This window comes from Cyprinodon tularosa, unplaced genomic scaffold (assembly GCF_016077235.1).
Source record: "Cyprinodon tularosa strain WSP-4 unplaced genomic scaffold, ASM1607723v1 ctg192, whole genome shotgun sequence".
Lineage (NCBI taxonomy): Eukaryota > Metazoa > Chordata > Actinopteri > Cyprinodontiformes > Cyprinodontidae > Cyprinodon > Cyprinodon tularosa.
In genome coordinates, this window is record NW_024038688.1 from 795799 (window position 1) to 816270 (window position 20472).

Consider the following 20472-nt stretch of genomic DNA (forward strand, 5'->3'; position numbering starts at 1 on the left):
ACGGTGCCGAAAATTCCTCTTAAACCCACCTGATACTACGTTACCTGATCAGACCTTTTTTATACCCCAACACATGGCAAATTTCAACATGATGGTGAGCCGTTTCAAACCGCAATAAAGATCTTAAAAGAACAATGAATTTCAGTATTTTATTTTTACAGTAAGACTTGGAATTATGAGTAACCTAGTGCGTTGATTAAAACCATAACCGTTACATTCAATGTGTTAGCGACAATAGATACCAAAAAGAGGTACTCCAGAAAAGAAAAAGGAAAGAAGAGCTGCTGGAAGAATGGAAAAAACTTCCCAAAATAAAAATGTTCTTTCAAAGAACCAAAGAGAGAATGGTAGACATTGCTGCTACATTGAGTGAAGATTGTGACAGGGGACGAATGGAGAGAGTGTGGGTGAGAAGGAGGGCTGTGAAACTCAAGGTAGCCCGATAAGACTCATATTACAGCAGAATATACTAAAGTATATCCATGTCGAGTGAAGGTGAAGAATGATGAAATGATTAAATGTGTATGTATGGGGCACATTTCGGGTCGGTTGTCTATGGCAGCAGCGGCGACGAGGTGGGGTGTTGTACTTCATATGGGGCCCACCAAGATAATGTTGCCTACGGGCCTACTGTTGTGTTGTTACACCATTGATGTAGAATCCCAAAGCACACAGACATTTAGGACTTTTATTATTCTCTTCTCTTATTTATCTTAACAGTGAAAGCTTCCTCTTCTGTTACAGAGAAAAACTCCTCCTTCTCTGCTTCACCAGATCAGGATTATCCTGTTTCTCTTTTTTTGTTTCATCTGAGGGAGCATGAAATACTTTCATTTTCAGGTATGTGTCGATCCAGTGGCTCAGTAAGCTTTGAACCTGTTGTCGACTGAGCAAAGATAAAGGTGAGTCTTTTTTATATTTTGTTGTCATTAAACATCAGAATGTATTTTCCTCCAAAATTAGAAACATCTTCAGAATTTATGTAAACCCAGACTGTGGGTAGAAATGGATCTTAATGTGCTTTTTTTATTAGAGGACAAACAAGTTAGGGCTACTTAAAGTAGACAAAAAAAGCGGAATGTTGTTTTGATAGCAAAATGGTTTAATCTTTTATTCTACCTGTTTGAAAATTCAGAGTGAAACTATCACAGTCTTTTTTAGGATTCTTATTTAATATCAGCAAACTAATGAGTTTATCAGTCAAGCCACACCCTAAAAGACATTCCTGTAACTTGATTCCTGAGCAGTACGTGCAAAAAAATTCCATCTGAACCAGTTCAGCTTTGAAGAGAAAACTACTTAAAATAGAAACCAATAAAAATAAATGTATGACTATTATCAGCAATTAAACATGTTTTTACATTCAATAAATGTAAATTACATTTTGAGTACAAAAAAAATTGTCAGATAGTAAATCAGTTGATCAACATTCTATTTTTAATACAACAAATCAGCTAAGAGGGGTTTTACAGATTAATTAACCAAACCAGAGGGAGACAAGGTCCATAAAACAATCTTTCATAAAACACCTGTTCAACAGAAAAAGATACAAAGCAATGATTACAAATATTTAAGAATTTATGTATTTTGGTTATCACAGTGAGTAGTTGGAGACACATTTCACAAAGGAGGTTTAAGAAACTCAGACTCAAGAGTTTTTATTTTATTTTACAAAGACTTCTTTGAGTTGATTTAATCAATTCTAAGTAGGTCCATTCAGAGTTGAGCATGTGTGTAACAAATATGAAAAGCCATTATCATTTTACCCCATTGGAACTCAAGATTCTAATTCAATTGTCATTAATAGAGTAGAATAAAAATAATCCTAGATATCTTTTTAATACAGTTGCCAAACTCACCCGGAGCAATAGCTCTGTTGAACCGTCCATCCCACCTACTCTTAACAGTAATTCTGCTAAGAGCATCCCATAAAATCTTAGCAGATTTTATGCGACTCTTTAAAAATAAAATTGATCTTATTAAAAATAAGATCCTTAGCACTCTTCTAACTATGATTGGCTTATCTCTGGAAGGTGAGGCAGCATCTGAGGTAGTCATGGAATCTTAACTGGATTTAGACTGCTTTGATCCAGTTGAACTTTTAGAGCTGGCAAAACTATTGTCTTCATCTAAGCCAGGCATCCCTAAAGTCGGTCCTCGAGGGCCGCTGTCCTGGAGGTTTTAGAGGTTTTCCTGCTCCAGCACAGCTGGTTTTAATTGAAAGCTGATTAACAGGCTTTTGCTCAACGGCAATCATCATAATCAGCTGTGCTAAAGCAGGGAAACCTCTAAAATATGCAGGACAGCGGCCCTCGAGTACCGACTTTGGGGTTGCCTGATCTAAGCCTTCAACTTGTACTGTATGTTAGATCCAGTTCAAACCAGGTTATTTTAGATGTGATTAATCTATCTCTGTTAAAGGGATATGTACATGTAAAGTAATTTCCCTCTGGGATTATTCAAGTATTTCTGATTCTGATTCTTATTCTGATGTACCAAAGGCTTTTAAGGTTGCTGTAATTAAACCTTTAATTCAGAAACCGTCTCTTGACCCAGATGACTTGGTCAATTATAGACCTATATCCAATCTTCCTTTCTTATCTAAAATTCTTGAGAAAGTAGTTGCAAAACAAGTGTGCGATCACTTACGCCATATGAACTTTTTGAAGAGTTTCAGTCTGGCTTTAGAGCTCATCATAGCACTGAAACAGCTCTGGTGAAAGTCACTAATGATATTTTCATGGACTCAGATAATGGATTTGTATCTGTGCTCGTCCTGTTGGATCTTAGTGCTGCATTTGGTACAGTTGATCATAATATTCTTTTAGAAAGACTTGAATATTTTGTTGTAATTAAAGGAACAGCACTAGACTGGTTTAAATCTTATCTATCTAATCAGTTTCAGTTTGTTCACCTTAATGACAAATCTTCCTCGTGCTCAAAGGTTACCTGTGGAGTACCATAGGGATCATTGCTAGGACCAATTCTCTTTACTATATATATGCTTCCAATCGCTAGAGTTGTCAGACAGCATGGGATTAATTTCCACTGTTATGCTGATGATACCCAGATATATCTGTCTATAATCCAGATTAAGCTAACATAGATTACAGGCATGTCTTGAAGACATAAAAAACCTGGACTTAACTTTCTGCTTAGTATTTGGACCAGAGTCTTTGAAAAAGAAGCTGATTAGCCAGTCATTCATTTGGATGGGATCAAACTGATTTCAGATAATAAAGTAAAAAATCCTGTTGTTTTTTGATCAGGACCTGTCATTTTAATCCCATATCAAAGAGGTTTCTAGAATTTCCTTCTTTCATCTGAGGAATATTGCAAAAATTAGAAATTTCCTGTCCAGGGGTGATGCTGAGAAACTAGTCTGTGCATTTGTTACTTCAAGGCTGGACTATTGTAATTCTTTACTATCAGGAAATCGACAAATATATAAGATGGAGCTTGGTCATGTAAGCCTTTATATGTAAGAAGGAGAAATTTAAAATATATTCTGGCTTTAACAGGAGTACAATGAAGGGAGGCTAGGATATGACGGATAGGATTTCTCTTTCTAATTTTCCTCAAAACTCTGGCTGCAGCATTTTGGATCAGCTGAAGGCTTTTAACTACAGCTTGTGGACTTCCTGATAGCAAAGAATTACAATAGTCCAGCCTTGAAGTAACAAATGCATGGACTAGTTTCTCAGCATCACCCCTGGACAAGAGATTTCAAATTTTTGCAATATTCTGCAGATGGAAGAACTATTTTCTATAAACTTTAGAAATAAAGAAATATTTAATCTAGAATAAAGCATTTATAATTTGTGCTAGTATTTTATATGGTCAATATTGGTATTGCTGAATTCTCAAAGATGCAATATTGGTATCAGAAATGAAAAAGAATAACTTAAATGGGACATTCCTAATTGTTTTGGTGTGTGGAAAAGAGTTTTCTTTAAAGGATTTGAGTTGGGAGACTCATTAGAATGTAGGTGACAGTAACTGACATGAAACAACATGTTCTCAGAATTTTGAAGTAAAATACGCAAGTGTTTGATTTCCATTAGATTTTTCTGCGGGACATAATTGATCACAAACATCAACTCAGCAAGTTCTTCATATAGTTGCAGCCTTTTTTCTTTAAAATATTGATCACCTTTGACAAGTTTAGAAATATCTTTACAGTTTTTCTTTTCAGCTCAAAAGGATCCACTGGTGACCAAAGCAAGGTGACAGCATGGCAGATGCAGAGCCTGGTGAGTTAAGACTCTTTCTCCACTGTTCTGAGTGCAAGGATGATGTTCATTAATACATTTTGAAAAACACATTTTTAAGAATGTTCTTTAAACTAGTTAATCCCCACAACTGAACAAAACGTTTAATTCTATTTTATTCATAACTTTAATTTGATTAGGAATAGATACAATCTGCAGACATGAGATTAAACAACTTAGCTCAGTTTCTCTTATTCGGGCATCTGTAGCAGAGTTGCACACCAGCATCAGACCTTAGTGTTGAAATAAAACAATTCTACTTAGCTTTATTTTAAAATAAAGACACTTTTACACCCTACTTGAAAGGAAGGTATAAAGGAGTCATACATATTTTGAGCTTGTAGGTTTTTGGTTAAGAGGGTTTATAAAAGTAAACTTTAGAAAGCTGCTGTCATGATTGGTTTAAAGCTAAACCCACATGCAGAACACAAACGGAGGCTGAGTAAAAGTTTAACAGAGTTTATTGAAAAAGGTTTTCACACAAAGACATGAACTGGTTCAGGTACTGGTCCGGGTTGGGTTCACTGATGTCTGCAGAGACGGACAGTTTGATTAGCCAGGCAGTCAGATGATTAATTGAGTCTTTAGATAATTCAGAGTCTACCTTGAAGAAGTCCAGGCTTTACTTGTGAGAGAGGGAAACGTTGGGTCCAGAGACTGTTGTTTCAGCAGAGTGCACAAGCAGCAGCATCGTCTAGCTTCTGACTTTGAATGGCAGACCTTGATCAGAGTTTCCAGCTCTTCTCTGAGAACAGCAGGAGAAATCCAGATTGGAATCTTCAGGTTTGGCTCACCAGGGTTGGCAGGCAGGTTAAGCTCATCCAGAGCTTCAGACTTGAGACAGGTTTCCTGTGAGCAAAGACAGAGGCAGATTAGAATCAGGTTTCTCACTTGAGATAACAAAGATTCTTTCAGGTAACAGAGGCTCAGGTTCGCTAACCAAACTAGGTCAACACTGCGGCGTCGAAGGAAGGTCTGGTTGCTGCTTAAGAAGGCAGGTCTCCTGATGGGTTGATGAACATCAGGTGTGCTGGAGGGCTCCAGCCCAGGAGACCCACAGCGCACTCTGCTGGAGAAAGGTGGTACATCTCCAGATGCCAACAGCTGCAGAATATGCAACTAGAATCAAGACCTGATTAATACAAACAGAAATATTTCATAATGTTGAAGAGACTATTCTAACTTACAGAAAGTAAAACAACAACAACAAAAAGCCTCACTGAACTGATCTAATCCTCTATAAACAAGATACAAAAGCAGAAGCCCCATCATGTTTAAAATAAAATACAAGGTTTACAATGACTATTCTCTCTCTTGGACTCAGGATTTTCAAAAAATACTACAAAGTAAGCACTTAACTAAAACATAAAAGACCAAGGTCTGGAAAATACACAGTTTCTCAATGAGTGTTGATCATCCAACACCCGATCAGAGCTGACCCACGGGTTGATCCCTTTGTAGGATCAGGTGTTGGTTCAGCATAAGTGATTTGCCCAGTGTTCCAAAGTCAATTCAATGAATGTGTATCATGGGGGAGGTGGGCCAAGGCTGCAAACAGCCAGTCCTAAAGGTGTGTAAAAACACTCCAGTATGCATGAGGAAGACTGCATCACTGCCTCCAAGATCAAAGGACATAAGGATGCTTAAGGTCCATGGGGATTTAAAATTTTACATCAAAACTCTACATTTTGACTTCATTAGGATATAGGATTCAAATGATTTGGTATCTCTGTTAGAATATTTTAATATTGTAGCATTAATGTGAAACAGAACTCCTCTTGGGCCATGTTCCTTCCATGTCTTTTATCTGCTGAATGAGCTCATCAATCTCTCTCACAGTGGCAGCAATCTTGAATCCCACTTCTGACACCAATGTAGCATTAATGGGTTGCTACAGCAATAACTATCCAGAGAAGACTTCAGTTTAGCGGTAGCTTCCGTGCCCCATACACCGCACGACTCTGGAAGGCTTTCTCTTTTATTGAACCACACACACACACTTTCTGTACAACCAGGAGATGTCATTAGCGGACATACCTTCCAGACTCATGGTGGGACAACAAGCACTTCAGATTATAACAGAAACTAATGATACAACAGACATAACAGTAACAAATAAAACATGTAACTTCATAACCTGGAAAAGATTGATAACATTGACTGGCAGCTTCAAAAACTGAACATGCTGCCCAGTGCATGCTGGGAAAACTAGCCTCTGCTGCCCTAACACACTTCAATATTGTTATAGCAGTTTACACCAATTTAAAAAACTTGATGGGCTAAGAAACATTTATCCATCCATTGTCTAGCACGCTTATCCCAAGTGGGGTTGCGAGGGGTGCTGATGCTTATCTCCAGCTGTCAGTGGGTGAGAGGTGGGGTCCATCCTTGACAGGTCACCAGTCCATCGCAGAGCAACACAGAGACAAACAACCATTCACACACGCACTCACACCCAAGGGGACTGTAGAAAAGCCAATTAACCTAACAGTCATGTTTTTGGACTGTGGGAGGAACCCAGAGTACCCAGGGAGAACATGCAAACTCCATGCAGAGAGACCCTGGGCCAGGAATCGAACCCAGAACCTTCTTGTTGCAAGGCAGCAGTGCTACCCACTGCGACACTGAGCAGCCAAGAAACATTTAATTATACATAATTATTTTTGTTAGTGGAACATGTGAACACAGTTAAAAAAAGATTTTTCATAAAATAAAAAGAAAATTGATTTCAGATTTACACATGGTTATTGGTAATCTGTCATATGATAAACATTGTTCAACTTGGAGTGAAATAACTTGCAGGATTTCTCCAACATTACTAGGTTGACCTGGGTTTTCCAAAAGTTGCCTTGGCAACCTTACAATGTGACTTGTCAAGCACACAGTGTAAGGTTACATGTTTTATTACTATCTACCTCCTGTGTTTGTAATTTATTGTCTATAAACAAGGGCAGCACCTTTCAATGGATGCAGCCCCAGACACCTGTCTCTCCATGTTTGGGCTTGAATTGTGTCCCTTCGATGGGTTGTTCTGGAACAAATTGAATGGTTTTTTGAACAATGACAAATAAAGGTATTTTGAAACTGATTCTTGATTGATTTTATCCTCACCAAGATAAAAATGCACATTCCTGAACTCATATTTTAATGTAGACAACCTTAAGTTGTAAATTATTCCCTATTGTTCATGAAAAAAAAAAGAATGCTTTGGTGCTCCTCAGGTGTAATCTGCAGTATTTCGGCATAATTTTGCTAGAGTTACATATATACATACATAATGTAAGGTCTGGCCTTTAACAAACTTGTTGGGGCTAAATTCAGTCCTTAGTCCTCAGTTCTTCACACGAAACAAACCTTGTTACTTCAAATTTTGCCTTTCTTGGATCTCCTTTATTAAATGTATTCTGTAAGTATTCATAATTTCTATTTGTGTCCAATATGTGCATCATATGCTGAAAGCCTGCATAACATTTTATTATGGTCTCAAAATTAAAATTAAGATGATTTAGTTTTATACTCTGCATGGGTTCTTCAAACTGGGGAAACTTGAGAATAATTCATATTTTTACCTCTACACTTACAGACGTTGTACAGCCAATGAAGCACAGTGGGAGTTTTGAATTTGTTCGTCCAAACTGTAAGTATTACTGAACAGAGTCCAAATAATGCTTTCTAAATTTAATCTGTATAATTAGTATGTTTTAAAAATGGAATTTGGTTGTAGTCTACATGTTTAGAATGTGTTTTTTTCTTTTATATACAACCTGCAATAATGCAGACTACTTAGACTATTTCCAGAACCAACTATTCTAATGGATCAGTGTTGATTATGACTATGACTCATAAACAGCTTTAACTGATTGAAGTATACTTGCGTACATCAAAAACCATAAAGAACACATCGTTCATATTCCGCTGATGGTCTTTAGTTCAAAAACTTGTTCATATAAATCAGAAATGATATATTTACAGATAAAAGACTTTAAATCAAACCCTTCCCGTTCTGGGTCAGTTAGCATCACCAACGTAAGGTATTCTTGAAAAAAATTCAGAATTATGTTGGAGGTAATTCTTTAAAGAACTTTTTGCATGCCAAAGGTTAAACCAGGTCCACACTTCTTTCTCTAAAAACTAGACTGGTTATTATTTTTTTTTCAAGCCGGTTATTTATTAATTTAGTATTTCACAAATTAACATCACAAAAAACTCTACAGAGCAAAATAATCAAATCCTACAGAAAGATTAGCTAAAAGTTTTCTTTGGAAGGAAACCCATCAGATCGAGTCATTCGCCATTTCTCAATTCACAAGAATGCGAGTATGTTCTTGTGTTCTCACTAAGTACGTTCTTGACAAGAACATTCGAAAAGTATGGATTCGTGGAGAAAGGGAGCACGCAGAATAATCTCTCCACTTTGTCAAAGTGGAGGAGTGATCAAAATGTGGAGGGTTCAGAGCAGTGAAAAAATAAATAGATATGGTGCAAAATTCAGAAGAAACACTAAGTTAAGTTATATTTTGTAGATTCACCATGAAGTACAAGTATGATGTTTATACTGTGGTGGTGAGTCTCGATTTGTAATGTCTTTCACGGAGGGGTGTGGAGCCTTGATGATCCTCTCTGCTGTTCTCACCAATCTTCTTACGTTCCTCCAGTCTGAGGCGCTGCAGCCTCCACACCACACAGTGAGACAGCTGGTCAGAACGCTCTCTATGGTGCTTCTGGAGAAGGTGGGGAGGATGGGTGGGGGCAGGTGGGCTCTCCTTATCCTCTGCAGGAAGTACAACCCATTTTCTGCCCTTTTGAAAAAATTCATCAGAGCCAGCTGTACTTCACAAACGGCTATGCAGAGAGAGGGCTGCTGCAAATGGGCTAACGTTAGCCCTGGCTGTGGTTAGCCTCGGAGGTCCGCAGTCCTCTTAACAAACTCTCTTTTGAATTATGCTCTAAATCAGTAAACCTTAAAAGTATACTGATCTCACCTCAAATTATCTTAAAACATATTTTTGGTGTTTTTGTAGAACAGCAGCAGCAGATAAGTGAACTTTTAAGTTAATATTCTGTGCTCTGTGAGCATTCCACTGGAAGTTGCTGCTGTCGTGGTGCATGCTGGAACAGCTGTCAGTCTGGAGAATGGACAAGTCTGCTCTGATGCATGCTCAGTTAAGAAAGAGGGGCGAGAACCACATCCTGGGACTTCGTCCATTCTCTGTCTTGCGTTCTTGTGAATTGGAACAGTGGCTGGGCTGATGCTGATGATGTTTCACAAGCACATGAGAACACACAAGTATAAATACTGGCCATGGCCTCTGTCTGTGACTCTCAAATTGGTAAGGACTCTTTAGCCAAAGCAGTTGTGTGTCACTGTTTGTCATGAGAAGGGGTGTCAGAATAGTGCTGGCAGTAAGGAATGAGATAGGAAGAAGAGACTGGATGCTACACATCATAGGTTCTTCAACATAGGGAGATTGCAGTGTCTCTCACAGGTGCTATTGGGAATCCTATAATAAATGTTTTTTTGAAATATAAGCAAAGTCTGGTCTCTTTTGTAAATATGTAGTCCCAGATTTTACAAAAATCATTCTTGTATGTCATCATCTTGTAATGAATTTGAATACTGTTTGGAATGAGCATTGTGGTTTGGAGCAAGAAAGATGAAGGTACACGAGTTAGTGGCTGTGATTAGACCTGGAGATTAAAGGAGCTAATTTCTGTTTAAAGTCGCCTTCATTTATTAAACAAACATGAATTTCACAGTTTTAAAGTTTGTAATCAGCAATAATAATTTGGTCTCTATTTCAGAAAGCCTAGAACTAGAGATGACTGTTTTCACATGTTAAAAGTATATCCAAAGGGAACTGATTAAATGTAAAGACTTTATATGCTTGTTATAATGTTATAATGTTAGATAAAAGGTAAAATCTTTTCACTTGAATGAGAGTTGCACTTCCCTGGAAAAAGGGAAGTAGCAGCAACAGTAAACTGGCTCTCAAGCTGTTGAGGTTTAGAGGAAGTGAAACCAAATGCATCATGTTTTCAGTTGAAGGGATAGTCCAGTCACCATGGTAACATTCACCACATTCATTAAAGAGGATGTACATGTCTTGTGGGTTTGAAGGCTCAGCACGTTGGTCCTTGTGACATTGCATGACAACAACAGACCATTTAGGACAGACAATTGGGATGGTGCATCATGGCCTGTTATGATTGGTAAGAATATACTGGTTGCATCTTCTTACTTACCTTTGAAAGTGTCTAAAGCTCCCTCGTCAACAACAAAGTACCTTTTCTGGACTGTTTGGTGAGCATGGAAGGAGATGGAAGCCTAAACATTTAAGTATACAGGAAACCTACTCACACAGACCAGTATCTTCTTTTTGACTCACACCACCCACTAGAACACAAACTCTCAGTCATCAGAAACTTACATTTATTTTACTGAATGACTATGACCAGAATCTCCACCAGCATATTTGCTAAAAAAAATATTTGTATGGAACTAATTCAATTTCTGTTTCTGAATTTAATCTTAAAAGGTTTTTAACCCAAAATCCCAATCCTAAATCCTCTGACAAACCTAAACTAAAATTTTCAACAAATAAAACACAATGAAAAATTATTTGAGTTTGTTCCTAGCATCTTTCTTGGTGATGACTAGCCAGTTTTCAAGTTTGGCCTGGAGCTGAAGCATCAAACTACACATAACAGTTGAAAACCAGTTGCAGTGGAGATGAGGATTAAAGGCCTGAACTCAAGGAGGCTGTATTATGTAAGTGGCAACAATGGTGGAAGAAGCTCTTGGGAAGGGAGTAAAACATCAAAATCACAAATAACTAGAACTATGTGTGCCTCCACCAAACAAGCCTGAGCTGGACCATGGAGAATATGAGCAAGAGTGAGTTACAAGAGCAATTGAAGATACTCACTTCTTATGCGAGGGGTTTCAGTGACACAAATAATGATTTTCATACTGGCCTACTGGCAGATATTGAAGAAGCTGGAGAGGAGGAGAAAGCAAAACTAAACAGGCAGGTGCAGGAAGACCATAAAAAACAGGAATGTAATAAATGACCAGAAAATGTCAGAAAAATAGGCAAAAACTCTGGTCCAGGTATGGGAAAGATCGGGTTAAGTCTGCACTTCAGGGAACAGAGACAGCCTGTGATAAAGCTCAGATCATTTCTTGACTGGTGGAAATGGGATAGCATTGGAGAAGCCTGTGAACTAAGCATGAAGGATACAGGTTTGGTTACTGACAGCCTAGAGGCAAGGTAATGACATTAGGCAAAGAAAAAGAGACAGAAAGCATCAGAAAGTTTTTTGCCTCTGTCAATGCAGATGCTCACAGTGGCAAACCATACTGGGACACAAAGTGCCCATGGATTGAAGATCCAATCTCTCTACCCAACAACAGGAGTGGAGGCAACTTCTCTAAGAACAGAGAGGCAACTCAAGAAATAACCACCATGGAGAATGGCTTATGGAGCTCAATTTCATGAAATGGTGGAAAGGAGAGCAGCAAAGAAGCTCCCCAAGCAGATGAGTATTGGCCCCAATCTCATTGTGGAAGATGTGAGAGACAACATTCCTGACCCCATGACTAGAAGACAAATGCAGAGTTAAGTAGCCAGCCTGTATGACCAAATAGATCTTGTGATACCTGTTAAACAAAATTTTGCCATTCTAGTCAGAAGTGCATTTAAAGAATTTTGAAGTAGTGTGACACATGGGAAAAACACTGTCTGCAAAATTGAGGGAACAGGCCTCCCAGCTGTTCGAAGAGTACATACAAATTAGCCATATCACCTTTCATGAGAGCTTCACACCAGTCAGCTGGATCAAATGGAATGAAATATTCTTTGATGGAAGTGATCAGAGCAAGGGAGCAACAGTGTATTCCAAATGGGAGACAGCGTGAGATGTTGAGGTCAGACTGCTGAAGTTCAAAGAAAAGCCGACACCACTTCATCAGAAGGGAGAGGCAGTCAATGCTGTAATATGTTGTGCTGTGTACACAGTTTGCCTAAAGAACTACATTGAAAAACAGTATGAATGAGATAGAAAAATGGCTACACCTGCTGGACTGTGCTGGTAGCAGTCGAAAGAGACATTTATGATGTCAGATATATATATATATATATATATATATATATATATATATATATATATATATAAACAAAAAACTGTTTTCTCACACCTCGTGGGGTGGTATGTGTCATCCTCAAGCTCGGGTCCTCTACCAGAGGCCTGGGAGTTCTGCGCAGTATCTTAGCTGTTCCTAGGACTGCGCTCTTCTGGACAGAGACCTCTGATGTTTTACCTGGAATCTGCTGTAGACACTCTCCCAGTTTGGGGGTCACAGCCCCCAGTGCTCCAATTACTACTGGCACCACTGCTGCTCTTACTTTCCACATCTTTTGTAGCTCCTCCTTCAGCCCTTGGTATTTCTGAAGCTTTTCGTGTTCTTTCTTCTTGATGTTGCTGTCGCTTGGGATTGCCACATCTATCACTACTGCCTTCTTCTGCTGTTTGTCGATCAACACGATGTCTGGTTGGTTAGCCATCACCTGTTTGTCAGTCTGGATCTTGAAGTCCCATAGGATCTTAGCTCGGTCATTCTCAACTACCTTAGGAGGTGTCTTCCATTTTGACCTTGGGACTTCCAGCCCATGCTCATGGCAGATGTTCCTGTATACTATGACAGCTACCTGGTTGTGGCGTTCCATGTATGCACTTCCTGCCTCCATTTTACACCCTGCTGTTATGTGCTGTATTGTTTCAGAGGCATCTTTGCACAGTCTGCATCGGGGGTCCTGCCTGGTGTGGTAGACCCTGGCCTCTATTGATCTTGTACTGAGTGCATGTTCTTGTGCTGCCATGATTAGTGCCTCTGTGCTGTCCTTCAGTCCACCCTTTTCCATCCACTGGTAGGATTTTTTGATATCAGCCACTTCTTCTATTTGTCTGTGGTATACGCCGTGCAGCGGCTTGTCCCTCCATGATGGTTCTCCTTCCTCTTTCTTGTTCTCACTTTCGGTTTTCTCCTGCCTGAGGTATTCGCCAAGCCATTTGTCTTTGGGGGGCATCTTTCTGATGTACTCCTGGATCTTAGTTCTTTCATCCTGGACAGTGGTCTTGACACTCACTAGCCCTCGGCCTCCCTCGCTACGCTTGGTATACAGTCTCAGAGTGCTGGATTTCGGGTGGAACCCTCCATGCATTGTGCGAAGCTTTCTCGTCTTGATGTCAGTAGCCTCTATCTCCTCCTTTGGCCAGTTTATTATACCAGCGGGGTATCTGATGACTGGTAGGGCATATGTGTTGATGGCTTGGATCTTGTTTTTCCCATTCAGCTGACTTTTCAGGACCTGCCTTACTCTTTGTAGGTATTTAGCTGTGGCAGTCTTTCGTGCCATCTCCTCATGGTTTCCGTTAGCCTGTGGCACCCCAAGGTATTTGTAGCTGTCCTGCACATCTGTAATGTGGCCTTCTGGTAGTTCAACCCCCTCGGTTTTGATCATCTTCCTCTCTTTGAGACCATGCGACCGCACTTGTCCAGTCCGAATGACATCCCAATGTTGTTGCTGTAGATCCTGGTAGTGTGGATCAGTGAGTCGATGTCTCGCTCACTCCTGGCATACAGCTTGATGTCATCCATGTAGAGGAGGTGACTGATGATTGTTCCGCTTCAGAATTGGTATCCGTAGCCAGTCTTTGTGATGATCTGGCTGAGGGGGTTCAGGCCTATGCAGAACAGCAGCGGGGATAGTGCCTCACCCTGGTATATGCCGCACTTGATGGTGACTTGTGCTATTGGCTTTGCATTGGCTTCCAGACTTGTTTTCCACAGCTTCATTGAGTTCTTGATGAAGGCTATTAGAGTCCTGTTGATCTTGTACATTTCCAAGCATTCCAGTATCCATGTATGTGGCATTGAATCATAGGCTTCCTTATAGTCAATCCAGGCAGTGCACAGATTTGTCTGTCTGGTCTTACAGTCACGAGTGACTGCTCTATCCACTAGTAGCTGGTGCTTGGCTCCTCTGGTGTTACTGCCTATTCCCTTCTGGGAAGGGTGCATGTATTGAGCCATGTGCCTATTCATCTTAGCCGCTATGATGCCTGACAGGAGCTTCCATGTTGTACATAGGCAAGTTATTGGCCGGTAGTTGGATGGGGTTGTTCCCTTCTGGGGATCCTTCATGATCAGGATTGTCCATCCTTGGGTTAACCATTCTGGGTGGGTCCCATCCATCAGCAGTTGGTTCATTTGTGCTGCGAGGCGTGCATGAAGTGCGGTTAGTTTTTTCAGCCAGTAGGTGTGGATCATGTCAGGGCCTGGTGCTGTCCAGCTCTTCATACCTGCCGCTCTTTCTTGGACATCTGCCATTGTAACGGTTACTGGTTCTTGTTCTGGGAGATTGCTGTAATCTGTTCTTAGATCTTCTAGCCACTGAGCATTGGTGTTGTGGGATGCCTCCTTCTCCCATATGTTTCTCCAGTACTGTTCAGTCTCAGCCCTGGGTGGATCTGATCTTGAATTACCCTGCCACTGTGAGTACACTTTGGATGGGTTGGTGGAGAACACCTGGTTTATTCTCCTGGCTTCTGCTTCTCCCTTGTATCTCTTTAGGCGGGTGGCCAGGGCGGCGAGTCTTTGTTTGGCAGTTTCTAGAGCATCAGGAATCGACAGCTTGTTGTACTTAGGTAACCTCTTCCCTACACCTTTCTGCAGGTCTGAGAGCTGACTAACTTCTCTTTGTGTTGCCTTGATCTTGGCTTCCAACCTTCTCCTCCATGGGGGCTCTGCTTTGTGGCCTGTGGTGTTTATCTTATAGCCAAGCATCTCTAGGATCACTGTAGCTGTGGCGTAGGTCAGCTCGTTGGTCTCAGTTATGTCTTTAGTAGGGATAGTATGTACATCTCTGTCACTTAGCCTTGGAAGTCTTGGTTGTTGTACGAGGGAATCCAGTTTAGTTATGATCTGCTGTCGTAGGTCAGCCGCCCTTACGTTTAGTGGGCTTGTATATGTTGGGGCTGGGGACCCAATCTCTATGTGTTGGGATGATGATATCTCCCTACTGACCTGTTGTCCTGACTCCCCCTTGCTGCATGTCAGTTGTACCTCATCAATTTCTAGTTGTGATAGGAGCTGCCATTTGCGGATGTTACAACACTGAGTTAGAGTAGTTGTTTCTTTGTCAGTGTCGATGATGGTTGTTGGAGCTGCCATAATTCCCATAGTCTCTGCATGTAACCTCTCTCACTGGGGATGCTTGTATAGTAGCATTTCATCAGTACCAAGTTTTCTGCTCTAGTCCATCTATGTCTTGTTCCAGTAGCCATTTTGTCATCAAGTTGCCCTGGTTCCCTAGCAGACCTTGTTAACCCGGGCGACGTCCGAGCCAGTATGTATTTGCGGTTTTACTCATGCCTGAGGTAGGCCACTAAGCACAAAGGACCTTGCCTAAGTGTCCACCTGGGAATCGAACCCCAGTCACCTGTGCCAGAGTCGTCGTGTTACCTACTGAGCTATCCAATTGCTAGCCGGGGCGCGCCGGCTGAGGTGGGATGCCGGGCCCCCCCGTGGCTCCGGGCGCACCACCAGCCCATCTCGCCCCCCCCGTTGGGGAGGTGGAGCATGAGCGTGTGTGATAGGACCCGAAAGATGGTGAACTATGCCTGGGCAGGGCGAAGCCAGGGGAAACTCTGGTGGAGGCCCGTAGCGGCCCTGACGTGCAAATCGGTCGTCCGACCTGGGTATAGGGGTGAAAGACTAATCGAACTAATCGATATATATATATATATATATATATATATATATATATATATATATATATACCATATGTGTATTTTTGTGTGTGTGTCTGTATATGTGTGTTATTATATTCCATGTGTGTGTGTGCAAGGGGGATCTTTGAAAAAAAAAAGCTTATTACTTTTCAAAAATTAGTTATTCCAGCAAAAAAAGTTTAGACGATTTGGCAGAATTAAAAGGTTAAAACCATTTCCTCTTTATTCATGAGTCTCAGTTCACAACCATATCCACTTTGAGGGATTTATCAGGTAATGTAATAAACACAACTCTTCACAGCAGGTTTTAGTTAACTATTGATTTAGATGTTAGTTTGCCCTCCCCCCCGTGAAGTTTTATTTGAATTTACCAACGTCAACCATCCATTTTCCATTTCATGGCTACGAGTACATTTCAAATAAATTGCTTGGCCCATTGATTTGATAACTGTTTTAATGACAACCTTCTGATTTCAAAATGCATATGAATACATTTTACCAATGTCGTTTTTCTGTTTTTGGTTTTCCTATAACTTTGGAGTAAAACTGAAATCCAGTAATTATGTTTTCTGGTTCCCAAAGGAGAATTTTTACCCTTTTCCCCCTTCCTTGCAGTGTCCGAGGAAATTGATGAAGACAAGGATGAAGGTTTAGTCATGACTGTAAAACCTAAAGATTTTTTAAATCTGGTTCTCTTTGGAAGAAAAGAGGCAGAGAAGACCTCATCAGGGAAGGCCATTCTAGGTCAAATAGATCTTCCTTCAGCCTCCAACTCATCAGAGTGTGTTAGAAACCAGGGAGAGGTTCATGGACGTTGGGTTTCTGTGGTGGAGCTGCCTGCGTTGTGTGGAAAAGCTCAGCAGGAAGTGATGGAGGAATCATTCAGGTGTATCTCCCTCTGTGATCCTGAGGGTGTCCACGCCTTCATCCTGGTCCTACCTGTGGGTCCCCTCACTGATGAAGACAAGGGAGAGTTACAGACCATCCAGGACACATTCAGCTCTAGAGTAAATGACTTCACCATGATCCTGTTCACTGTGGACTCAGATCCAACAGCTGAAGATGTTAACTTCATAGAGACTGATAGAAACATCCAGGAGCTCCTTCAGAGCTGTGAAGGAAGATATGTTGTTTTCAACGTTAACGATACACAACAGATACCCCAACTTTTGGGAATTGTGGGAATGACAAGGACATCTGATACTAAAACACAAAGTTACACAACAGTAATGTTTGCAAATGCCCAAAACGAAAGACTACAGAAACAACAGAAAGAACTAGAAGAACTGAAGACAGAAAAGATGGCAAGTAAGTATCAGTTCTTCATTTTTTTTGACCTCCTGACCACTGCTTCTGTCTTTGAACCTGCTTTTAACATGCTGCAAAATGCTTTAATATTACAGGTGATAAGAAAAAAAACCCAGAGTGTCTAAGGATTGTCCTGATTGGGAAAACTGGGAATGGAAAGAGTTCATCAGGAAACACCATTCTGGGGAAAAAAGTGTTCACATTTGGATCAAGTCAAAGATCAGTAACTAAACGCTGTCAGAAAGAGCAAGGTTTAGTCGACGGTCGCCCTGTTGTGGTTGTGGACACTCCTGGTTTATTTGGAAACAGTTTGTCCCATGAAGCAGTCAGTGAAGAGCTGGTGAGATGCACCAGTCTTCTGGCTCCAGGTCCACATGTCTTCCTGGTGGTGATTCCAATTGGCAGATTTACAGAAGAGGAGAACGAGACTTTAAAACGCATCCATGAGGTGTTTGGTAAAAATTCAGAAAATTTCACCATCATCCTTTTTACTAGAGGAGATGATCTGGAGTATGAGGAGAAGTCTATTGAAGAATATGTGGAAAAGGATTGTGAGGAACCCTGCAAGAAGCTGATCAGAGACTGTGGAGGGAGATATCATGTGTTTAATAACCATGGGAGATGGAATCGATCACAAGTCAGAGAGCTGATCAGAAAGATCGACATCATGGTGAGGGAAAATGGAGGCCGCTATTACACAAACGAGATGCTGCATGAGACCGAAGCTGAGATACAAAAGAGAATAGAGAAAATCCTGAAGGAAAAAGAAGAAGATATAAAAAAACTGAAGGAGGAGCTGAAAAGAAACATTGAAGAAGAAAAAGAAGCAATGAGAAGAAAAATGGTGGAACAGAGAGAAGAAATAGAGAAAGAGAGAAAAGAATTAGCTGAGCAACTTAAAGAGATGGAAGAAAACATCAACAAGAAAAAAGAGCGGAAGATGAAAAAACAGCAGATAAGAGAAGAAGAAGAGAAGAAGAGAAAAGAGGAGGAGGAACAACAACAACAACAGTGGGAAACAGAACGACAAACTTTAGAGAAAAAGATTAAGATAGAGTCAGAAGGAAAGGAGACAACTGACAGAAAAATGGAAGAGATGAAAAAACAGATGGAAGAAAAACGAGACGCCTGGGAAAAGGAAAGGAAGGAGTGGTGGGAAAAACGACATCGAGAGGATGAGGAGAGAAGAGAAGAACTGAAGAGGCTTCAAGAGAAGTTCGACAAAGAAAGAGAAAAATATGAAAATAAAATAAAAAAATATGATCAGGAGAGAATGGAAAAAGAATTAGAGGAAAAATATTGCAAACAATTGGAGGAAATGAAGAAGAAGTTTCTAAAGCAGGCCAGAAAACAGGCTGAAGAATCCAGCTCTAAGAAATTTTATATGAATACAACAGCAGATCCTTAAAATAAAAAAAGAAATGTGATGGTGATATAAAACTAAGAATTGCTGGAAAAAAATCAATGTTCCAAAAAAAGATTAAAACTCCATCAAAAATAAGATGTGGACAGACTTAATATCCCCCTATTTGATCGATATTAAGCCAGACTCACAAGCTCTTCCAGGAGGATCCAACACTCTGAACAGGCAGTATGTGTCAATTCAACTCAAACTAATTAATAAAAAAAGGATTTTTACACTCAGTTAATCAAATCATCCAGACAGTTTTCTAACTACAAGGAGATCCAGCTGGTTACACTGAGTCATTGACTCCCAGCATTCACTCCTCCCGAATCAGAAGATACAGAACATGCCTCAAACATACCACACACTATAGCAGAATCAGCATCTGGGTTAATCTGGGTCTGCATGGTGCTGATGATGCTGTAGTTGTTAGCTGTATGGGGGCCACATGTGTCTGGTGAATACTCATTCTGATGTAAATATCTGGAAGCTTTAGTTCAGCTTTATTTTTATATGTTTGAATTTGTCCAAAAAAACACAGAGGCAAACCTCCAAGAGGTTATAATTATATACGTTGATGTCCTTTTTTTATTCCTTGCCATCTTACTGAGAACTGTATGTATACAAATATAATTTTATTTGTAAGACATAGATTAGTGTGTTTTGTTTTGTTATTTTTTATTTATTTTTTTTTCAAATCAAGCATCTGCTACTGAATTTTGAATGTATTTCTGAAACTTTGTATTTCATCAAAAACTGCTCATGGAGTGAAACATTAATCGATGCAAGAAAAAAAAAAACTATTAGTCAATGAGAAAATCTGTACATTTTTCTTTTGTTTTTAAGAAATAATTTACACAAAGGAAATATCAAAATACACAAAGGACTGAAATAAATGTTTTCCATTCTGTGACTGTTTTTTTATCTTTTCTTCTGCCAGTTATTCTGTAACATTTATTGTTGCAATAAAAGTTTTGCTGTGCTTTTTTTTTTTTTAAACTGGATTTCTTAAAAAAGTCCGATGTGATTAAACACTCAAAGCACATGCACTGTATGGAAACTATTAAAAGCATCAATGAAAGTATATTATAAATGTAATTATGGTAACTCAAAGCAGAAATGTATGTATATAAAAATAAATGTTTCATGGTTGAATTGCTTAATTTGGTTTGTTTTATATTAACTGCTTTTAAATAAAGACATGAAAATAAGTGCTGTAAGAAGTTATTTCCTGTTTTTGCTTTTTTAAGCCTCTGTGCTTCTGAATTATTGCTTTGCCATTAGTGTATTTATCACAGAGAAAAGGGTAACATTTTCATTTAGTGTCAGAGAAGAGCAGGGAATATGGTACTCCGGTCTGTCCCAACCTCTTAACCCTAATCAGAATGCTTCTTCCAGGCTCTGACTGCAAACTTTTTTATGATACTGGAGAAAAAAAACAAATGCATTGCCCCCATTTGTGTACATGAAAATTAAAAATTCTCTATATTGCACACTGTCAGCTCCATGATGTAAGAAAGCTTTAGACAATTAAATTATTCATCGACTACATAAACCAAGTCTGTGGACACAAAAAGACAGACATTTGTCTGCTACACATAAGCTAAGGTGTAGAGTAATGATTTTATAGATTGTGATCAACCTCAATGAGCCATGAAAATCACTATCCAGTACATGGAAGCATTAATTTTAAAA

General features: G+C 39.7%; 1 protein-coding gene across 2 annotated transcripts; it reads left to right on the forward strand.

Annotated features, from left to right (window-relative positions):
• The first annotated feature begins 879 nt into the window (after positions 1-879).
• On the forward strand, positions 880-19001 carry LOC119782355 (GTPase IMAP family member 8-like). Of its 2 annotated transcripts, none has more exons than XM_038283300.1 (4): positions 880-902; positions 7855-7908; positions 16680-17372; positions 17468-19001. In XM_038283300.1, exons 2-4 carry the CDS (start codon positions 7869-7871, stop codon positions 18778-18780), a joined length of 2046 nt encoding a protein of 681 aa, XP_038139228.1. In that variant the 5' UTR covers positions 880-902; positions 7855-7868; the 3' UTR covers positions 18781-19001. The 2 variants fall into 2 exon arrangements, with proteins under 2 accessions (XP_038139228.1, XP_038139227.1); XM_038283299.1 differs by lacking the exon at positions 880-902 and adding an exon at positions 4220-4253.
• Positions 19002-20472: the final 1471 nt, after the last annotated feature.